Raw genomic sequence first — 19070 nt, forward strand, 5'->3', positions numbered from 1 at the left:
GTCCCTGGGATTCTCCAGGCAAGAACACTGGAGTGGGTTGCCATTTCCTACCCTTACCCACCCACCACTATATCCTCATTTACTGAGTATTTACAATTGAGCAGTAGAAATCATTCCTTCCTAATTTAAGAGGAGTTATCCTTGGGAAGTGGCTAGATAGCAAAGTGCGAAAAATGCACTAGAGCCTTTTGCTCTGCATATGGTATTGCTTTGGGCTTCCCTGGTGGCTCAGATGGTAAAGAATCTGCCTGCAATGCAGGAGACCTGGGTTCAGTCTCTGGATCTGGAAGATCCCCTGGAGAAGGGAATGGCTACCCACCCCAGTATTCTTGCCTGGGAAATCTCACGGACAGAATTGTTTGGTGGGCTACAGTCCATGGGGTTGCAAAGAGTTGGACATGACTGAGCAACACACACACTTGGTATTGCTTATAATTTTTATAATGAGCATGTAGTACATATTTTAGAAATACGATTAAAGTTTAAAATTATATATACGGTGTAAATTCCACTATAAGCTGTTTTTTCTCCACTTCTGGACCACTCCATATGTATACACATACACACACACAAAAAAAAAAGACTGGAAGGAAACAGGCCCAAATGCGAAGACTTACTGATTTAGAGTGGTGGGTCTATGGATAAATGATACCCTCTTCTTTACACTTTTCTGTATTTTTCACAACAGGAATATTATTCTAATAATCAGATTTAAAAAAAAAACAAGTGATTGGAAATGTTTTTTAGGTCTAATATTCTGACTAAAAATAAAGCAAACCCTCTTGTTTACCTTCTACGGAAGGGTAATTTCCTGCTGGGGCGGCTGGTGGAGTGTCTGCTTCTAGATCTCAACGGAAGAAATCAGATGGCAGCGGGGAACACACACCTGCTTCCTCTCATGCTGATAAAGAACAATTAACTCTCATCAGAATATCTGGCTTCGGCCCAGGACTAAGCGTTATTTGAAAAAATATGGCAGGTTTTCTCCAGCAACTAAAAGCTACTGGAAGGTTCTAGCCACGATGAGAAATAGGAGCCTGGGTGCCAGACAGATCTGGTGAGTTGACATGTTCAATAATCAAATAGCCCAAGTCCATGGTGATATGAAAACAAACACAAGACAAGTTTGATATCATTTTTGTAGCTAATTGGAGGACCTTGATGGGTCTCCTAATCTGTTTTCTTGTCTGTGAATTTAAAATTAATTATGAAGAGCTTCCAGTGGGCCAAAGACCACACCTGAAGTCAAAACATATAAACAAAATACAGACTCCCAAATTTAGGTTTACCAAGCTTGCTGTAGCCAAGGAGAAGGTGTCCTCAGGAATGTCCCAGCAGGGGAGATGAAAGGGGCTTATTCTAGGGTTTGTGTTTGATGATTCAGAGGTATGTTAAAGTTCAGGGGCCTCCCCTGGGTTTGTGTGTGTGTATGTGTGTGCACGTGTAGTTGTGCCCTACTGTTTGCAATCCCATAGGCTGTGGGCTGCCAGGCTCCTCTGTCCATGAACTTTTCCAGGCCAGAACACTGGAGTGGGTCACCCTTTGTTGAATGCTGTCAAGAAGCAGGGGCAACTGGATGACCGAGTACTTAAGTGATTGTCATCTAAAAGGAGATTTAATGGGGCTTGACTTGTTATTGGTTGAAACAGCAGCAATTTCTCAGAAAGGAGGAATGCATGTCAGAGAGTGTATTGGAGTGTTTAGGAATTTGGGGGTTGACAAGAGTGACTTTGCCAATGTCTTGTTCTGAGCATTGTTCATGTTTGGCTGGGAACATGGCTGACTGGATGTCAGTAGGGCTGTTTTCCATTTTCTCAGTCCCATCCAACTTTAAAATAAACAGCATCTGATTAAAAAAAATACAAACGAACGAACATTTGTATACACTTTCAACTTAGAAAATGCTCTTTTACCTGGGGGAAATTCTTTGTGTTTCCCTTCAGCTTCTCCATTCTTAAAGATGAGGACACTGAGGAGCAGAAACGTTTAGTGCCTTGCCCAGTACAGCTGATTTAAGCAAACCAGAAAGTAGGAGCCTCCAGCCTAGAAGGTTTATACTTCTTTTCCCCCATCACTGTTCCTCATTAGTCCTGATTGTTTGTTCATTCCAGAATGATGGAGTGATGGAAAGTGAAGAAACAGTTCAAGTCAACATCAGTATTATGCTTAGGGGACTACTGTGCTATTGGAGTTCATAACCAGGGAAGGACACTGCCTTAGTAGTCTATATATGCTATAAAAAATTACTAGAAACTTAGTGCCTAAAAGCAACACAAATTTACTCTCTTATAGTCTTGGAGGTCAGAAGTTTGAGTGGGTCTCACTGGGTCAAAATCAAGGTCTTGGCAGGGCTTTCTTCCTTAGTAGAGACTCAGGGGAAGAATCTGTTTCCTCGCCTTTTCTAGCTTCTAGAGACTGCCTCCATTCCTTGACTCCTGGCCCCTTCCTCCATCTTCAAAGACAACAATTCAGTCCTTCTGACTTCTGCTTCTGACATGACATCTCTGACTCTGCTGCTTTCTTCTTCCATCTTTTAAGGACCCTTATGTTTACACCCAGGCACAGCTGGTTAATTTAAGATAAGCTTCTTTTGTTATAATCCTTAATCACATCTGCAATGCCCCTTTTGCTATAACACATTTATACGTTTCGGGAATTAAGACATGGACGTACTTTACAGGGGGCCATTATTCTGCCTACTAGAGACACCCAGCCTGTTATTTTTTTGCTGGGGAGGGGAAGGGAGGAACTCTGACTTAATAGAGAAAGAGTCATCTAAACTGGCAGCAGGAGAGGTCAGGAACCAAGAAGGGAAGTGTCCTCAGCATAGAGGAGGTCTGGAGGTGAAGAAAAAGCAGGATACATTGGCAGGTCCATTAGTCATCTATTGCTGAGTTATGATGAGGTTAACAACCAACCTCCAAAATCTCAGGGGCTCACAAAAGCCAAGTTGTACTTTTCGTTCAAGCTCTATGTCCATTGTGGACACATGCCATGTTTTGGCTCTGCTCCATGTCCTCTTCATTCTAGGATCTAGACCAAAGAAGTAGCCCCTGCCTAGAATACGTTGGGCTCATCATGGAGAAACAAGTTGGGGAGTAAAACTACAAGATGATACTTAAAGCTTGAGAATGGCTCGTGTCCCTTCCACTCGTATTTCACCAACCAAATCAAGTCAGGTTAGGTGGCTGAGGCTGACATTAGCGGGACAGGAAATTAAATCTTCCCACAGGAAGAGGCAGTGAATAATCAGAACAGCAATCGACTAGATCAGTACAAGACTGGAGGGTCATAGAAGATGTGGAGGGTGGCTTGCAGTTCATGAGGCAGTGAAGGCAGATCATGCATGACTTCAAAGCACAGTTTCCTTAGTTAGAATGTAGGCTTCACGAGGGCAGGACCTAGGTTGCTTTATCTTTCGAGTCCAGAATTTCTCAACCTTTTTTTTCATTATTACCCTGCACCCCAATAAAATCTTAATGTCACAGATTTACTGTTACATACTGCATGTATGTTGTTCAGTCACTAAATTGTGTCTGACTCTTTGTGACCCCGTGGACTGCAGCACGCCAAGTTTCCCTGTCCTTCACTATCTCCTGGAGTTTGCTCGAACTCATGTGCATTGAGTCAGTGATGCCATCCAACCATCTCATCCTTTGTTGCCCCGTGGAGAAGGGAATGGCAAACCACTCCAGGATTCTTGCCTTGAGAACCCTATGAACAGTAGAAAAGGCATAAGTGAAGTGAAAGTGTGAAGTCGCTCAGTCGTGTCCGACTCTTAGCGACCCCATGGACTGCAGCCTACCAGGCTCCTCCATCCATGGGATTTTCCAGGCAAGAGTACTGGATTGGGGTGCCATTGCCTTCTCCGTTAGACTCCCTGATGCTGCTGCTGCTGCTGCCAAGTCACTTCAGTCGTGTCCGACTCTGTGTGACCCCATAGACGGAAGCCCACCAGGTTCCCCCGTCCCTGGGATTCTCCAGGCAAGAACACTGGAGTGGGTTGCCATTTTATGACACAGGAAAAACATGACACTAGAAGATGAGCCCCCAGGTCAGTAGGTGTCCAATTTTCTCAATGCTACTTGGAAAGAGCAGAGAAATAGCTCCAGAAAGAATGAAGAGGCTGGGTCAAAGTGGAAATGACACTCCGTTGTGGATGTGTCTTGGGGTGAAAGTAAAATCCGATTCTGTAAAGAACAATATTGCATGGGATCTTGGAATATTAGGTCCATGAACCAAGATAAATTGGATGTGGTCAAGCAGGATATGGCAAGAGTGAACATCAACATTTTAGGAATCAGTGAACTAAGATTTAAAAAAAACTGCATGTATATCTGAGCTTTATATATAAAAACAATATTTTTCCCCACCTAAGAATCAATTTTCACCCCGTTGGAGGTGATATCAATCCATGTTGAGTATGCATATTCTAGCCCCAATTACATTTAATGTTTTAATTAACTCATTATTATTATTTTGGCTGTGTGGTGTCTTCATTGGTGCGTGAGCTTTAGTTGCAGCAAGTGGGGCCTACTCTCTAGTAGCGGTGGACGGGCTTCTCTTGTGCAGCACAGTCTCTAGGGGCTTGGGCTTCAGTAGTTATGGTGCATGGGCTTAGTTGCTCAAAGCAAGTGAGATCTTCCCGAACCAGGGATCGAACCTGTGTCCCCTGCTTTGGCAGCTGGACTCTCACCCACTGTACAACCAGGGAAGTTCAGGTTTTAATTAAATCTTGATTTCAGTTGACTTAAGCTACGTTTGTGAATTAATGCAAATTGCTAGTAGTTGATAGGTCTATATGCATCCATCTTATTACTTTGTATGAACTCAGTTTAACTAGCACCACCAAGCAAGAAGTTCATCGGCTAAAGAGGAGGGGTCCGATGGAGTAGAGAGGAAACTTGACATTAGGAAAGAACCTAAAGGTATCTACATGTTGCTTGGCAGAACTTTCAAAAATTGAATCTAAATAGCTTCTTGCTGTCAGAAGTCTTCTCCGCTATAAGCAGCCTTGCCTGTTTTTTCAGGGAGAGAGTCATTAAGCATGACTGAATTTTCCCTGATGATTAAAGTCTTGACTATGAACAGCTAAGATTAGCAGTGTCCGCCGGTCACCTTTTGCTTTTGTATTTTAAACTCATATGGCTTTTCTTTGTGAAAACCCGGACAAGCTGCCCAGTCTAAATCCTCACTTCTAGCAACGTACCTGGCTGGTTAGTTTCTGTTCTTTGCTCCAGTTTTGGAAACTAGAGATGCGGCATGAACAGGGCAGATGTTAGTGAAGGCCCATAGAGCTCTAAAGGAGTTGTATGTTAGTTTAGTGTTTTGGTTAAATGTCAGTCAAGTTCAGTGAGCAACTGAAGGCCGACTCTGTGTCAGGCACTGCTCTAGGCATTAAGGATATAATGGTGGATAAAAAAAGATATCTTTGGGACTTCCCTGGCGGTCCAGTGGTTAGGGCTCTGTGCTTTCACCATCAAGCGCACAGGTTCAGTCTGTGGTTGGAGAGCTAAGATCCCACAAGACGTGTGGTGGGGTCAAAATAATAACATCTTTGTCCTCACAGGATCAGAAATGTCATTGTACGAGTTCTGATAGGGATGACAGTGGAATTCCGGACAGGGGAGCTGTGCTAAGGCTGGTTGATCAAAGGATGGGAGACATTTGCCTTCAGACATGAAGGGCTCTGCTCTTGGATTTCACTTTTCTCTTTGTCCTTGAACGAAGATGAGGCATCAGTTATGAATGTGGAGACCAAGGAGTTACGTTGGAAAGTTACCAATTCTTTGACTTGGTATTCTCTGTAACTGCTCAGGAAAATCAGCCCTTCCTGTTCAGCCTGTCCTCGCCTCAGCAAATTTAGCATTTGCATGTGGAGCAACTGTGATCTGCAGATTTCTGTAACATATTTATTTACTTGCTGGCTGCCCTGGGTCTTAGTTGCGGCACATGGGAGCAATAGCTGTGGCATGCGAACTATTAGCTGTGGATGTGGGATCTAACTCCCTGACCAGGGACGGAACCCAACCCCCTGCGTTGGGAGCATGGAGTCCCAGCCTCTGGGCCACTAGGGAAGTCCCTGCAAATCTGTAGATTTCTAAGTCAGAAGATTTTTAAAGCTTTTCCCTGTTTAAATAAGGCGGTACTTCAGGGGCAGAGGGGCTACTGAGGAGACACTAAATGGGATTTCAAAGTCCTTACGTTGGTCTACAGGTCTCTATCCCACACCGACCCCCACGCCCCACATCCCCTCACTGTGTTCCAGCCACTCTGGGTTCCTGACCCTCTGTTCCTTGCTTGCACCAAGCACATTCCTCTTAGAGGGGTTTGGCACTTTAACCGCTCCACTTTGCATGGCCTGCAACCTTCTTCAAGCTCTGCACCAGTGTCACTCCTGTAGGGAGAACTTCCCTCCACCTTTCCCATCTCCCTCTATACCTTTGTCTCATTTTATTTTTAATCACAGCATTTAACTCTGAGTGACAAGTTATGCATACGTTTGTGGTCTTCCCACCCCTCACTCAAAGGTAAGCTCCACGAGGGCAGGACTTTTGCTCACCACTCTATTCCCAGTTCCTAGAAGGGGCCAGCACAAGGGGCATGTAATCTGACCTATCTTGTGATGGCTTAAAAAATTATTTTACCACCACTTTTTTTCTTTGAGACATCCTCTACAAATGAGGTTTCTGTATGTAACACCCTTGACAAGTGTTCGTACGAAAAAGAACATTTCATTTACTTTGAGGTGTTTGTGTTGGAGTCTGTGTCTGAAGACAGATCCCATATTAGAACTGTGGAAGTTCAGAGCCATTCAATCCACAGTCTTCTCACTCAGGAAAGAGCTCCTAGGAATACGAGCCTTATCGTGTTCAGAATAACCAGAGACACTACGCTGTCATTTCTTTCTTCTGACCAATCACAAACTGAAGTGCTTCAGGCCACCAGTCCCTTTGGCTTTACCCATTCTGTCCTACTTCCATCCAGACCCAGATGCCCATACGGGCCTTTTCCAGTACAGCTGTCCTCCTGCAGTAGAGCTGGAGCCCAGTGAGGCATACTCACGTAGGTTCGATTTTCCCCTCCAGGGTGAGTTGTCTGTTGTTTTCAGTTGCTAAGTTGTTCTGACTCTTTGTGACTCTTTGTGACCCCATGGACTGTAGCATACCAGACATCCTTGTCCTTCATTGTCTCCCAGAGTTTGCTCAAATGCATTCCATTAAGTCAGTGATGACATCCAACCGTCTCATCCTCTGGTGTCCCCTTCTCCTTTTGCCTTCAGTCTCTCCCAGAATCAGGGTCTTCTCCAGTGAGCCAGCTCTTTGCATCAGGTGGCCAAAGTACTGGAGCTTCTGCTTCAGCATCAGGCCTTCCAATGAATATTCAGGGTTGATTTCCTTTAGGATGGACTGGTTTGGTATCCTGCAGTCCAGGGGACTCTCAAGAGTTTCCTCCATCACCACAATTTGAAAGCATCAATTCTTCAATGCTCAGCTTTTTTTGTGGTCTAACTTTCACATTTGTACTGGAAAAATTATAGCTTTAACTATACGTAACTCTTTCTAAATGAAGGCTAGTCTGTCCAGCCCCAGGCTTTATTCCCTTATTGGGACTATAAAACTAACCAGGGTAGACCTAGTTCCACACTTTAACGAAACCCATACTTTTCCTTTGAAGTTTTTGTTCTGCAGCAAGAGAAATGGTAGGTTTTAGCAAACACAAAGTCTAGAGAAAGGGAAATTTCCTTATAATAAGAAAATAATCTTATTTTCCAACTGACAGCCATAAATACAAAGCAGTACATTGAGAAGGCAAAAAAATTCAGCTCTCACACAATCCTTTTAAGTAGGTCAAGAAGGTTTTGTGTTATCTGAGGATAAGTGAATGGAAGACTTTAAAAAAATCCCCTAGTGTGTTAGTGGTCAAGAATACTGAAACTGAAACTCAATTAAAGATTTAAGCAACTGCAGAAAAATAATCTCGGAAACACTTTGTCAAACTATTTCCAAAGCCAAGAATGTGTACAAACTCAACAAAAGATTTAGAGCTGCCCCAACAAAAGCCAGCAGGACACGCAGAGACAGGAAGTCTGGCCATGCAAAATGATGAAGCACGTGCCATTTTCCATTTCAAGTATGTAACCTGGTTTTAATCTTTTTCCAGAAATGTTTCCAAATTAGAAGAAAAAAAAAAAAAAAACCTTTAAAAGATATTAATAAGTCTAAACTGTACTCTGACATCAGACTTGACTTTCCAGCTCAGACTGATAGGCTGTGACACCTGAATAAGAAACAGGACATGTAGATTTAATAACACATCTCTACCCCACCCTGCAAAATCTCATATCCACTTGAGATGGCGTGGAACTCTTTTTCATTCATGGTTGGGAAAGAGAGCCCGAACACACCTAACATGACTTTTAAAACTTCATTTTCTGATAAAAATAAGAAACATCCACAGCTAGTATACCAAAACCTTTGAAGAATTTATAGGACAATTAAAGTCATAGTATCAATATTAAGAATAGAACTGGCCAGGTTTTTGGTTAGGCACTGGCAGGCTACAGAAAGGCAGTAACATTTCTGATAGGAGGCACCATACCCGGGCCCAGCCCAGGATCTCCAAATGCTACTTACGGACAAAGAGAGACTACCAGCGCCCAGCGTGGACACAGTGAGAATTCAGACATGTACACAGGAAGGAAAGCCAAAACGGACATTATGCTGGACTCCAGGCAGAGAGAATGTCTCTTTTTAAAGAAGAATTTGATACCGTCTCTGCACTGGAGTATTTTAAAAATGTAATGGTGTTGGAGAAGACTCTTGAGAGTCCCTTATACTGCAAGGAGATCCAACCAGTCCATTCTAGAGGAGATCAATCCTGGATGTTCATTGGAGGGACTGATGCTAAAGCTGAAACTGCAATACTTTGGCCACCTCATGCGACGAGTTGACTCACTGGAAAAGACTCTGATGCTGGGAAAGGTTGGGGGCGGGAGGAGAAGGGACGACGGAGAATGAGATGGCTGGATGGCATCACCGACTCTGTGGACATGAGTTTGAGTGAACTCCGGGAGTTGGTGATGGACAGGGAGGCCTGGCGTGCTGTGATTCATGGGGTCGCGGAGAGTCGGACACGACTGAGCGACTGAACTGAACTGAACTGAACTGAACTGAATGGTGTTAAACCAAATCTGATGGATGTCCCAAGGTAAACCAAGGTATAGAATGGAGAAAAGGAAAGGGGTGGAGGAAGACAATGGATGTGGGGCGGGACTAGGGGGAAGGGAGAATCAGGTAGTTTGGGATCGACATGTGCGCACCACTATACTTAAAATGGATAACCAATAAGGTCCTACCGAATAGCACAGGGAGCTCTGCTTTGTGCTATGTGGCAGCCTGGATGGGAGGGGAGTTTGGGGGAGAATGGACACATGTATATGTACAGATGTCCCTTTGCTGTCCCCTGAAACTGTCATCACACTGTTGATTGGCAAAAAAAATAAAAAAACTTTAAAAAGAAACTATTTTCTTTTTGAAAAGAAAAATAAAAGGAAGACAGCACGTGGGGTCTGGATAGGCAGGAAAGAGTGTATAAACCACTAATGCAATTCCAAGTGACATTGGCTCTGATTTCTGGCTCTACTCATGAACGCCCATCTGGAAAGGTCTTGTTTAATGGGGATGAAAAACTAATATTTTGAAAAAGAAAAACGCACAGTCAACTTTATTCACATATTTATAAAAAGATTTATACCAATCAGGTCTTTAACATGTAAAAGTAAATCTACATTTGCAAAGTTAAATATATGAAAATACAAGGCAGACTGAATTATCAAAAAGAAAACATTTTATTTATATCACTAAATACAATTAGTTTCCCTGATTATAAGCCATAATGAGTGTCACCTAAAATACAGGAAACCTGTACAGAGGTGTCCAACCCCAGCATCTCTGTGGGTACATATATACACCGTGCCGCTGACCTCAGAAAAAGCAGAGCTGAGCTTGCTAAATTATTTTTGTTTCAGAAACTCTTATCATTTGAAGGAAATCAGAGGAAAATTTGGGTAGCAGAGTACTTGTATAATAACTTAAAAAGTTCAATACTTGTAGTGATAAAATAATGTTGCACACCCCTCTCAGGAATTTTAGGCAAGTGACCCTTCCGCAGACCCCAAGTCTGGAGAAAGGTTGATCACTGAATCAACCAGGCTCAGTTCATTTGCCACGTGGCTGGTCATGGTGCATTTCTGGCGTGTAAGTCAACAGAACAATCATGACCCAGAGATGAAGCAAAGCCTAAAGAAAGAAAAAACAACCTACAGATTAGCCAATCAATCGACCAAAGGCCCACCATGCAGCGCAGAGTGCAGGAGCCGCGTCCCACGAGTCTCTGTATTCCTGCCCGTGCTGTGCCTGCGACCCTGCAGGCACTCAGGACATGTTTACTGGAGAAATGAGGAAGAAACAAACGTACATTCGAGTGAGCTAATAAGTGCAATGAAGGGTGATAAAGAGCCATGATACCTACAGCGTTCTCAGCTGAGAGGAGCAACGTCGTGACCACACTCATAACACGCACATGGACACATAACTGACCGATCAGGGGACTAAAATACAGGGTAGAGGGCCTGATTAAAAGTGCTAGATATACATGACGTTGGTTGGAAAGGGTCTCTGTTATAACAGAGTTATGGCTGCTATTTTGAGAGGGAGTTTAGCCGTGATCTGTGAAGAGGAGATGGGAATAATGTGTCATGTTTCAGAGGCTGACTTAGGGTCCAGCACAGGACCTGCTGATCAGTTTTCACTAACTCCCTCACGGTGGAGCTGACGTGAGGCGGTTCCATGACAAAGCACCTCGCACCCCAGATGTGCAACATCGCATCTCATGCTCCCAGACGGTGCCTGTAATCGCACAATCTCCCAACCCAGATGCGGGCATTTTCTGAATCCTCTCTGATGTTACTCAGTTTTTTTTCCTTTTGCTCTACTACCCATCCCTCTCATATCAAAAACTTTTTATTTAAAGGAGTAACTCTTCCCTCTAGTGGATCACAAGGAAATTTCTAGGTGTGCTTTTATTTCTTCTCAAGAAAATTGCCCGTCTTTATTCAGTTCAACTACTTTTAGACAGCCCCTTTCCAAACAGTTAGTAGGCTCACAGAAGATAAGACACAGCAACCCAAACTATGGTAAGCAATTTATTAGAGATAAGAAATCTAAAAGAATATACAATAACTTTGAGATCCCTTTAGGAAGTAAAGCAAAACTTATGGAAATAAGCTTTACTTCAAGATAAAAATGAAGTCAATTGTTTTGTATTGTATTTTTATAAAAATGAAGTCAATTGTTTTGCACTGTATTTTTATCATTCGAAGGGCTTAGAAATAAAGGTTAACTATTAAACTGCACTACAGTTTCATTATAAGAAAAGCCTTTGAGCAATTTATTTTTTAGACATAATGAATTATTGACTTTACTTGCATACTTTAAGAAAAAAAATTATCAGAGATGAATTCTATACTCTTTCCAAAACTGACTGCTAAACATTTAATTAAAAAGATGAGCACCTGAAAAAACTAGTTAAAAATCAAACGCAGCACTGTTTCCTCAAACAAGTTTACTTACCATATATATAATCACAAAAACTCGTGCGATGGGATATCTTCGGAGAAAAATTCCCAGACGGATGCTGAGCAAGGGGTGGGGGTGGAGAGAGAGGAGACAGTTACACTCAACACGTTTCTGTGATAATGTCTCATGTTTTTTGTTTTTAAAACTATACTCATTTAAACTGTGTGGCCACCATAAGAGAAAGATTAATTTTGTTTTATAGTAGACTGTTCAGAGAAGGCAATGGCAACCCACTCCAGTACTCTTGCCTGGAGAATCCCAGGGACGGGGGAGCCTGGTGTGCTGCAGTCCATGGGGTCGCTAAGAGTCGGACACAACTGAGCGACTTCACTTTCACTTTTCACTTTCACGCACTGGAGAAGGAAAGGGCAACCCACTCCAGTGTTCTTGCCTGGAGAATCCCAGGAACGGGGGAGCCTGGTGGGCTGCCGTCTACGGGGTCGCATAGAGTCGGACACGACTGAAGCAACTTAGCAGCAGCAGCAACAGCATAGTAGACTGTTAAATGATTACTTGTAATAACCATATAAAATATCATAGTAGTGAACAAATACTTTTATCGTTATTTGGCGATTACTAAACTTTTACCACAAGCTACTTCTCTTAATTCTTTTTCCGATGTTAATATTCTAGATCGATTTATTTTTCATAAAACATTTAAAAATTCTTTTTAAGTTAATTACTTATTTATTTGGCTGTGCTGGGTCTTTGCTGCTTGCGTGGGCTTTCTCTAGTTGTGGCGAGTGGGGGCTACACTTTGTTGCATTGCAAGGGCTTCTCACTGCAGTGGCTTCTCTTGCTGTGGAGCACAGGCTGTAAGCACACGGGCTTCAGCAGTTGCACCATGTGGGCTCAGTACTTGAGGCATACAGGCTTAGCTGCTCTGCCGTATGTGGAATCTTTCTGGTCGAACCCTTGTCCTCTGCATTGGCAGATGGATTGTTATGCACTGTGCTACCAGGGAAGTGCTAGATCTATTTTGTTTATAACTTCTCTTCAGCTACAACTGCAGAAAGCAAACTTAGTCCCTTTAGCAATCATTTTTCTTTTAGGAACCAAAGGCAAGTGTGAACACATGAACAGGAAAAAAAAGTCTAGTTGGAATTAACCTCTATATAGCTAATCTGGGAGCTTTTGCATGGACACATACTTGTAAAAGGTTCAAAATTACAGAAACCCAGGTAAACACTTCAAGTAAGAGTGGGAAGCATTATGACATTCAGACCTTACTGGTCATGTCTTTTTGCAACATTTTTTCCCTAAGACAAATACATGTACCAGTACACCTTTCTTCTAAGACCTTATGCTTCTTTCATTATCCTTAGCACAATGACTTGCATACATATTCTCTAAAAATTAATATGTATGTTTAATTACTCAATAGTTGAAATAGATGTGCTCAATAATTTGGAGATAGTAACTATGGCATCCAAAGCCCACAGCTTCAGGAATTCAAATTAGTAAATCATCCTCCTTATTTTTAACACCATAGCTCCATTTTGACACAAAAAGGTAAGAAAAGATTGCTCTATTGTGTAACAATTCATTTAAACTATGTTTAATTACAAAAACTAAAAGGGCAGAGAGTTTAGCAGGTTATTTAGACATGAACTTTCTCAAGGTGATATACATACACTAGCAACACATTTTCTTTATAAGGTGGATGACTGCTAGTATAAAAAGTTTTTTTTACAAATATACATAACATATATATATATAAATTATCCTATTTATATAGTATATATTAAAATCAGTACTATTCATTTGTATACATAGCATCTTCTACTCTAATCATATGATAAAGGAGATAAAATGTTCAAATGGATGTATTCAAATGACAGAGGCTTTCTCAATGAAATTTAATAAATTTTTAAATAGAGTTTACTATAGAAAGGAGAGAAATGGCCAGGGTTAATCACCTTCAATAAAATACAGGCACTGGCAGACTTCTTAAAGAAATTTCATGACACTGAAGTATCATGACAGGAATAAAGTAATCATCGCTTTAATCATCAGCTTGGGAATTCCCCAGTAGCTCAGTGGTTAGGACTCCACGCTTCCACTGCAGCAGGTGTGGGTTCCCTGGAGGGAACTAATCCCACAAGCCAAGTGGCATGTAAGTAAGTTAAGTAAGTAGGTAAATAAATGAGTAACTATATCAGCTCTGCTGGACAGGACTCACTATGAAACCACTGAAAAATGTTATAAAGATACAGTCCATTGCTCATTGACACTGGCATGGCTTACCTAAATTGGTCAATTGAACTAGCAGCTTTGCGGACTTTCCCATACATTCCTGCCAGATTAGTTTCTGTGTCATTAAACAGAACAGGAACGTTTCGCAGACGTGTGCCTGTTTAAATAAGAAAATAATTAATGTACAGACACCAAATCAATTTTCTAACAAAATTATAGTTGAACATACATTATATCGGGTTTCCCTGATAGTTCAGATGGCCAAGAATCTGCTTGCAATGCATGAGACCTGGGTTCAGTCTCTGGTCGGGAAGATCCCCTGGAGAAGGACACGGCAACCCACTCCAGTATTCTTGCCTGGGAAATTCCATGGACAGAGGAGCCTGGTGGGCTACGGTCCATGGGGTCACAAAGAGCCTGATATGACTGAGCAACTAATACTTTCCCTTTCATACATTATGTTACATGTGGAAGAAGTTCTTAAGGCCAACTTTTAAGCAATATAACCAAAGATGAAAACATTTTTTAAAAAGTTAAAATATTTAAACTTCCATGCCCACAAAAGTAAAAATTTTAAAACTAAGAAAATTATTTTCCCGTGAAATGATCAAAAATTAGCATTTACCAAGTGTTGGCAAGAGGTAGCACTAACGGGCACTTTCCTCCTGGGCCAGCAAAAATGAGGCTGCACATTCTATCTACAAAGCTGGTAACTCCCAAACCTGTATCTCCAGCCCAGGCCACCCCCAACTCCAGACTCCAAGTACCCGTTCCATCTCCATGTGAATGTCTGGTGGACTCCTCAACCTAGCACGCCCCAAACTATCATCCTGACTTCCTGCTCTGCTGCCAACCTCTTCTTCCTGCAGTCTTCCCCATCTAAGTACACGAATACTCCATCTTTCCAAACACTTTGACTCCTTCCTCTCAAACTCCACATCTGATCTGCCAGCAAGTCTATCTGCTTCCCTTCAGATAAATCCTGAACCCATGCCTACCGTCCCCACTCTGGTCGGAGTCACCAACGTCTCTCACATGGGCTAACACTAGGGCCCCTCCCTGGTCTCCCTGCTTCAGTGCTTTGTTCTCTGCAGTCTACTCTTGGCACAGCAGCTGGAGCCATCTTGTTAACACAGATAGGCAGCTTAGCCACCCCTCTCCAGACCCATCTATGGCCTCCTAGTTCGTTCAGAGTGAAGTCCTGACACAGCCCTCAACAGCCCCCTCCCAAGGTCTGCCCCCTCACCCAGTCTACTCCAGCTGCCCTGCCCCCTGCACTGCGCCAGTTATACTGCTGCCTCAGGGCCTTTGCACCTGCTCTTCTTTCTGCCTGGAATATTTTTTGCAGATCTCTTCACAGTCTACCACTTTACTTCCTTTGAGACTTCAATAAAATGCCACCTTTTCAATGAAGTCTTCCTTTACTGCCCTATTTATTACCCTGTCCTTACACCTGGCACCTTGTACATCTTTCCTGTTTAACTTTTGTCTTAGCATGCATCAGCATCTCACATAACTTGTTTACTGTATGTCGCCTCCCCTGTATTCCCCCATGACACCAGAATGTAAGATTACAGGATACAGATTTTGGCCTCTTTTGCTGACCACTGTTTTTCTGCAACAGCACCTGATACTGAGTAGGCACTTCGACTGAAGTTTATACTAAAATCTTCAACATTCTTCTTGATCATGTATTTTGAGAATCTATACACTTCTCTACTTATAGAGCAAGCATATACTCATGTGACTGACTATATAGTAACTCTAATATTCACAGTTATGTTTTTAAGCAACTTTTAGAGTCCTGAAAGCCCCTCTCAGGTGAATGATTTGTCCTTGACAGACTGTGAAGTGTCCTTGGACCTCCTTCTCCAGGTTCCAAACCAGTGAGGGATATTAATCAGCCCACTGTCCAGTTCTCCAATGATCATATCAAACAGCGTATAGACCAAGCGTCACATCAGGAGGAAAGCGGGTGCTCTGCTGGATACAACTTCTTTTTAAACAAAAATGTCTTTCTGTGACTTTTCAGATCAGGTTTGAATTAGCAAGGTTGGAAATTAAAGCAATGAAATATTCCTTGGAGACTCCCCACCCCACGCCCCTTTTTTCACCTTCTCCACTGTCAACTCCAGCCATGTTAATAGAAGAACCGTTACTACTGCTTCCGGCAGCACAGTTTATCTGCTGCTCGAGGCGCTCCAGCTGGAAGACCAGAGAGTTCTTCTCTGTGCTGAGACTCTCCAGCATGGTCTGCTTCTGGATAAGAGTCTCAGTCAGCTGATGGAGTCGGTTTTCTAACTCGGACTGACTGCTGTTGCTTAAAGTTTTATTGGTAAGCTGAAAGGCAAGGTGTTCATATGATTATTGTAGCAAACGAAAGGCACAGAACAACATAGAGACCACATTACTACATTCCCCCGCAAGGAATCCATGGCACTCAGTGATTTCTCAAAACTCTACAATTCTTTCACCATCTATAGAAGCGATTTTCTGTTATTCAGAGTGTCAGGAATCAATTTGGTGGGTCACAGTCGCCACTTACAAAAGCAATAGAACGGAGTTGCACATAGAGGGCACAGCATATAGGGTATTATTTTGTGAAACTTCTGTTTTGGTTTTATATGTATAAGTGTGAGTGAGTGGGAGGCACATGTTATTTTTTATGTTTTGCATTTTCAGCTAATAAAAAAGTCGGTAACTTTAATGAAAGACCTATTAGTAAGAAGATTTATCATTGGATTTTTCTTAGGAAACCACCATTATAATACTGGCAAACAGAAAACCACCGATGAGGTTAGAAGACATGAAACTCTAGAGTAATTAATCGCTCCTCGGGTGACTGGTTACAATATACTTGTATAAGAAGCAAGCCGAAGAACAGAGCAAACGCAGAGTCAAATGGCATTAGATGTAAATTCTGTATCAGGTTGAAAATAATATATCATTACTCCAAAAATAAGACTCAGGTAAAAATGTGGCGGGGGGGGGGGGGGAGTCTTAATGTATCCTTAAAAAAATATAGGTTTTACAATGATACCTTTTCCCAAGTTGTGAATACTGTTTCATACCTGGTTCCTGAGTTTTTGAATTTCATCTTCTCGATCTTTAATCCTGCTTTGCAGTGTGTTCTTTGTTCGATACAGATCTTCTTCTATGTAGTGGAATTCCTACACAGTGAGGCACAAATGAACAAAAGCTAAACCAGTGCTCCCCATGCCATCTCCAGTACCTAGAACAGTGCCCGACACAGAGTAAGCACTCCATCAGTATGTGCTGCCTATATACTGAACAGACTTCAAGAGATAATGATGACAAGTTAACACTTCAGCATGCTGCAGCCATCTGTATATGATGGACTACCTAAGCACAGGTTTTTATTAGTCATATGTTTCCTCTTTTCTTGGGTAGATTACGTAGAGACAGAGCTGCTTGATCATACGATAAGTGAATGCCTAACATATCGGAAGAAAACCTGCCAAACTATGTTCTGAATGGTTTTCAAAATACCTGTACCATTTTGCATTCCCACAGGATGATGAGTTCCAGTTCTCCCACATCCTTTCCAACATTAGGTACTGCCAGTCTCTGTAACAGTGGCTATTATGGGGGCAAGGAGTGCAATCTCACTGTGGTTTCAATCTGCATTTCCCTGATGATTTTGAGCAGCATTTCATGGGCTTATTTTTATTAGGCACAGTGGAGACAGTGTCAGACTTTATTTTTTTGGGCTCCAAAATCACTGCAGATGCTGACTGCAGCCAGGAAATTAAAAGACGCTTACTCCTTGGAAGGAAAGTTATGACCAACCTAGATAGTATATTAAAAAGCAGAGACATTACTTTGCCAACCAAGGTCCGTCTAGTCAAGGCTATGGTTTTTCCCGTGGTCATATATGGATGTGAGAGTTGGACTGTGAAGAAAGCTGACCGCCAAAGAATTGATGTTTTTGAACTGTGGTGCTGGAGAAGACTCTTGAGAGTCCCTTGGACTGCAAGGAGATCCAACCAGTGAATTCTAAAGATCAATCCTGGGTGTTCATTGGAAGGACTGATGCTAAAGCTGAAACTCCAATACTTTGGCCACCTCATGTGATGAGTTGACTCACTGGAAAAGACTCTGATGCTGGGAAAGGTTGGGAGCGGGAGGAAAAGAGGACGACAGAGAATGAGATGGCTGGATGGCATCACCGACTCTGTGGACATGAGTTTGAGTGAACTCCGGGAGTTGGTGATGCACAGGGAGGCCTGGCGTGCTGTGATTCATGGGGTCGCAGAGAGTCGGACACAACTGAGCAACTGAACTGAACTGATCCTGCAACTGTTTTGTTCCATCATTGATGAAACAACGAGAGAGGGAAAAAAAGAAATACCTCCAAATTCACTAACAACTGCACCAAACTAGTTTATACAATGGACACAATCAGTAAGAGTCAGGTCAGAATTAAAGAGTAAAGCGATGATAGGAAAGAGAGAGCAATCGTTAACTCGGCACCTTCAGAAGCATTACCTAACTGCAGACAAAGCAAAGGGAGCTGAACGAAGAAGCACACGTGGTATGGACTCAACCTGCTTATTGCACAGGCTGAAAAAACTGAGCAATTTACAAGAAGGTTTGCGGCTTTCTTCTCAGCTCTAGGCTGGCACAAAATTTAAGGCTGAAAGTACTTAAATTACTAGGACTATTTGATCCCAAGATTAAGTACTTCCCATCCAGAACATCTGATTACTAAATAAAGAGCCCAAAGCTACATTCAGTTCCACTTTCCTCTGTTTAACTCCCTCATCTTAGAAAAGGGCACTGGAAGTGGGGTGGTAAAACCATCGGTTATAATAAAATGAAAGTTATCTCACTAACCATCAAGAACATCAAATTCCTGCCTTTTAATATAGACTTAAGTAAATTAAAATGCAATTTCTGGAAGGACAGCTAATCCTATAACTAAATTATCTAAGACAGTCTATGATGTACCCTACAGATTGTTACTCAGTGAATTTTTCTTATACTACTCAGGAAACAATCACTTTCATAATAAAAACAAACACATCTTTAAGAATAGAACCAGTTTCAGAAATGATAAATCCTAATGAAAAAATTCTTAAAAAGAATATAAATAGGCAAAGCTGGAAATGTTATAAGTGATACACTGAGAAATATACAAACAGCTTTCTCTTTTGTAAAATGAAAAGCATAGTATTTCATTGTGAAGATGAAATAAGATAATGTATACTAAGT

At 42.1% G+C, this 19070-nt stretch overlaps 1 protein-coding gene across 2 annotated transcripts in view; it reads right to left on the minus strand.

The window, feature by feature from the left end:
* Positions 1-9742: 9742 nt before the first annotated feature.
* The window catches only part of GOLGA5 (golgin A5), a 29015-nt gene continuing 19687 nt past the window's right edge, over positions 9743-19070 (minus strand). Inside the window, exons 9-13 of one of the 2 annotated variants that reach the window (XM_055418409.2) lie at positions 16907-17005; positions 15950-16175; positions 13887-13992; positions 11634-11697; positions 9743-10301 (exon numbers count right to left, since the gene is read on the minus strand). In XM_055418409.2, the coding sequence (XP_055274384.2) occupies positions 10221-10301; positions 11634-11697; positions 13887-13992; positions 15950-16175; positions 16907-17005 (576 nt within the window). In that variant the 3' untranslated portion in view covers positions 9743-10220. The remainder of the gene's footprint in view (positions 10302-11633; positions 11698-13886; positions 13993-15949; positions 16176-16906; positions 17006-19070) is intronic. The other variant, XM_055418408.2, reaches the window with a different exon arrangement.

The sequence above is a fragment of the Moschus berezovskii genome, chromosome 21 (genome assembly GCF_049115385.1).
Source record: "Moschus berezovskii isolate FMDL1 chromosome 21, NW_MosBer_1.0, whole genome shotgun sequence".
NCBI classification, from domain to species: domain Eukaryota; kingdom Metazoa; phylum Chordata; class Mammalia; order Artiodactyla; family Moschidae; genus Moschus; species Moschus berezovskii.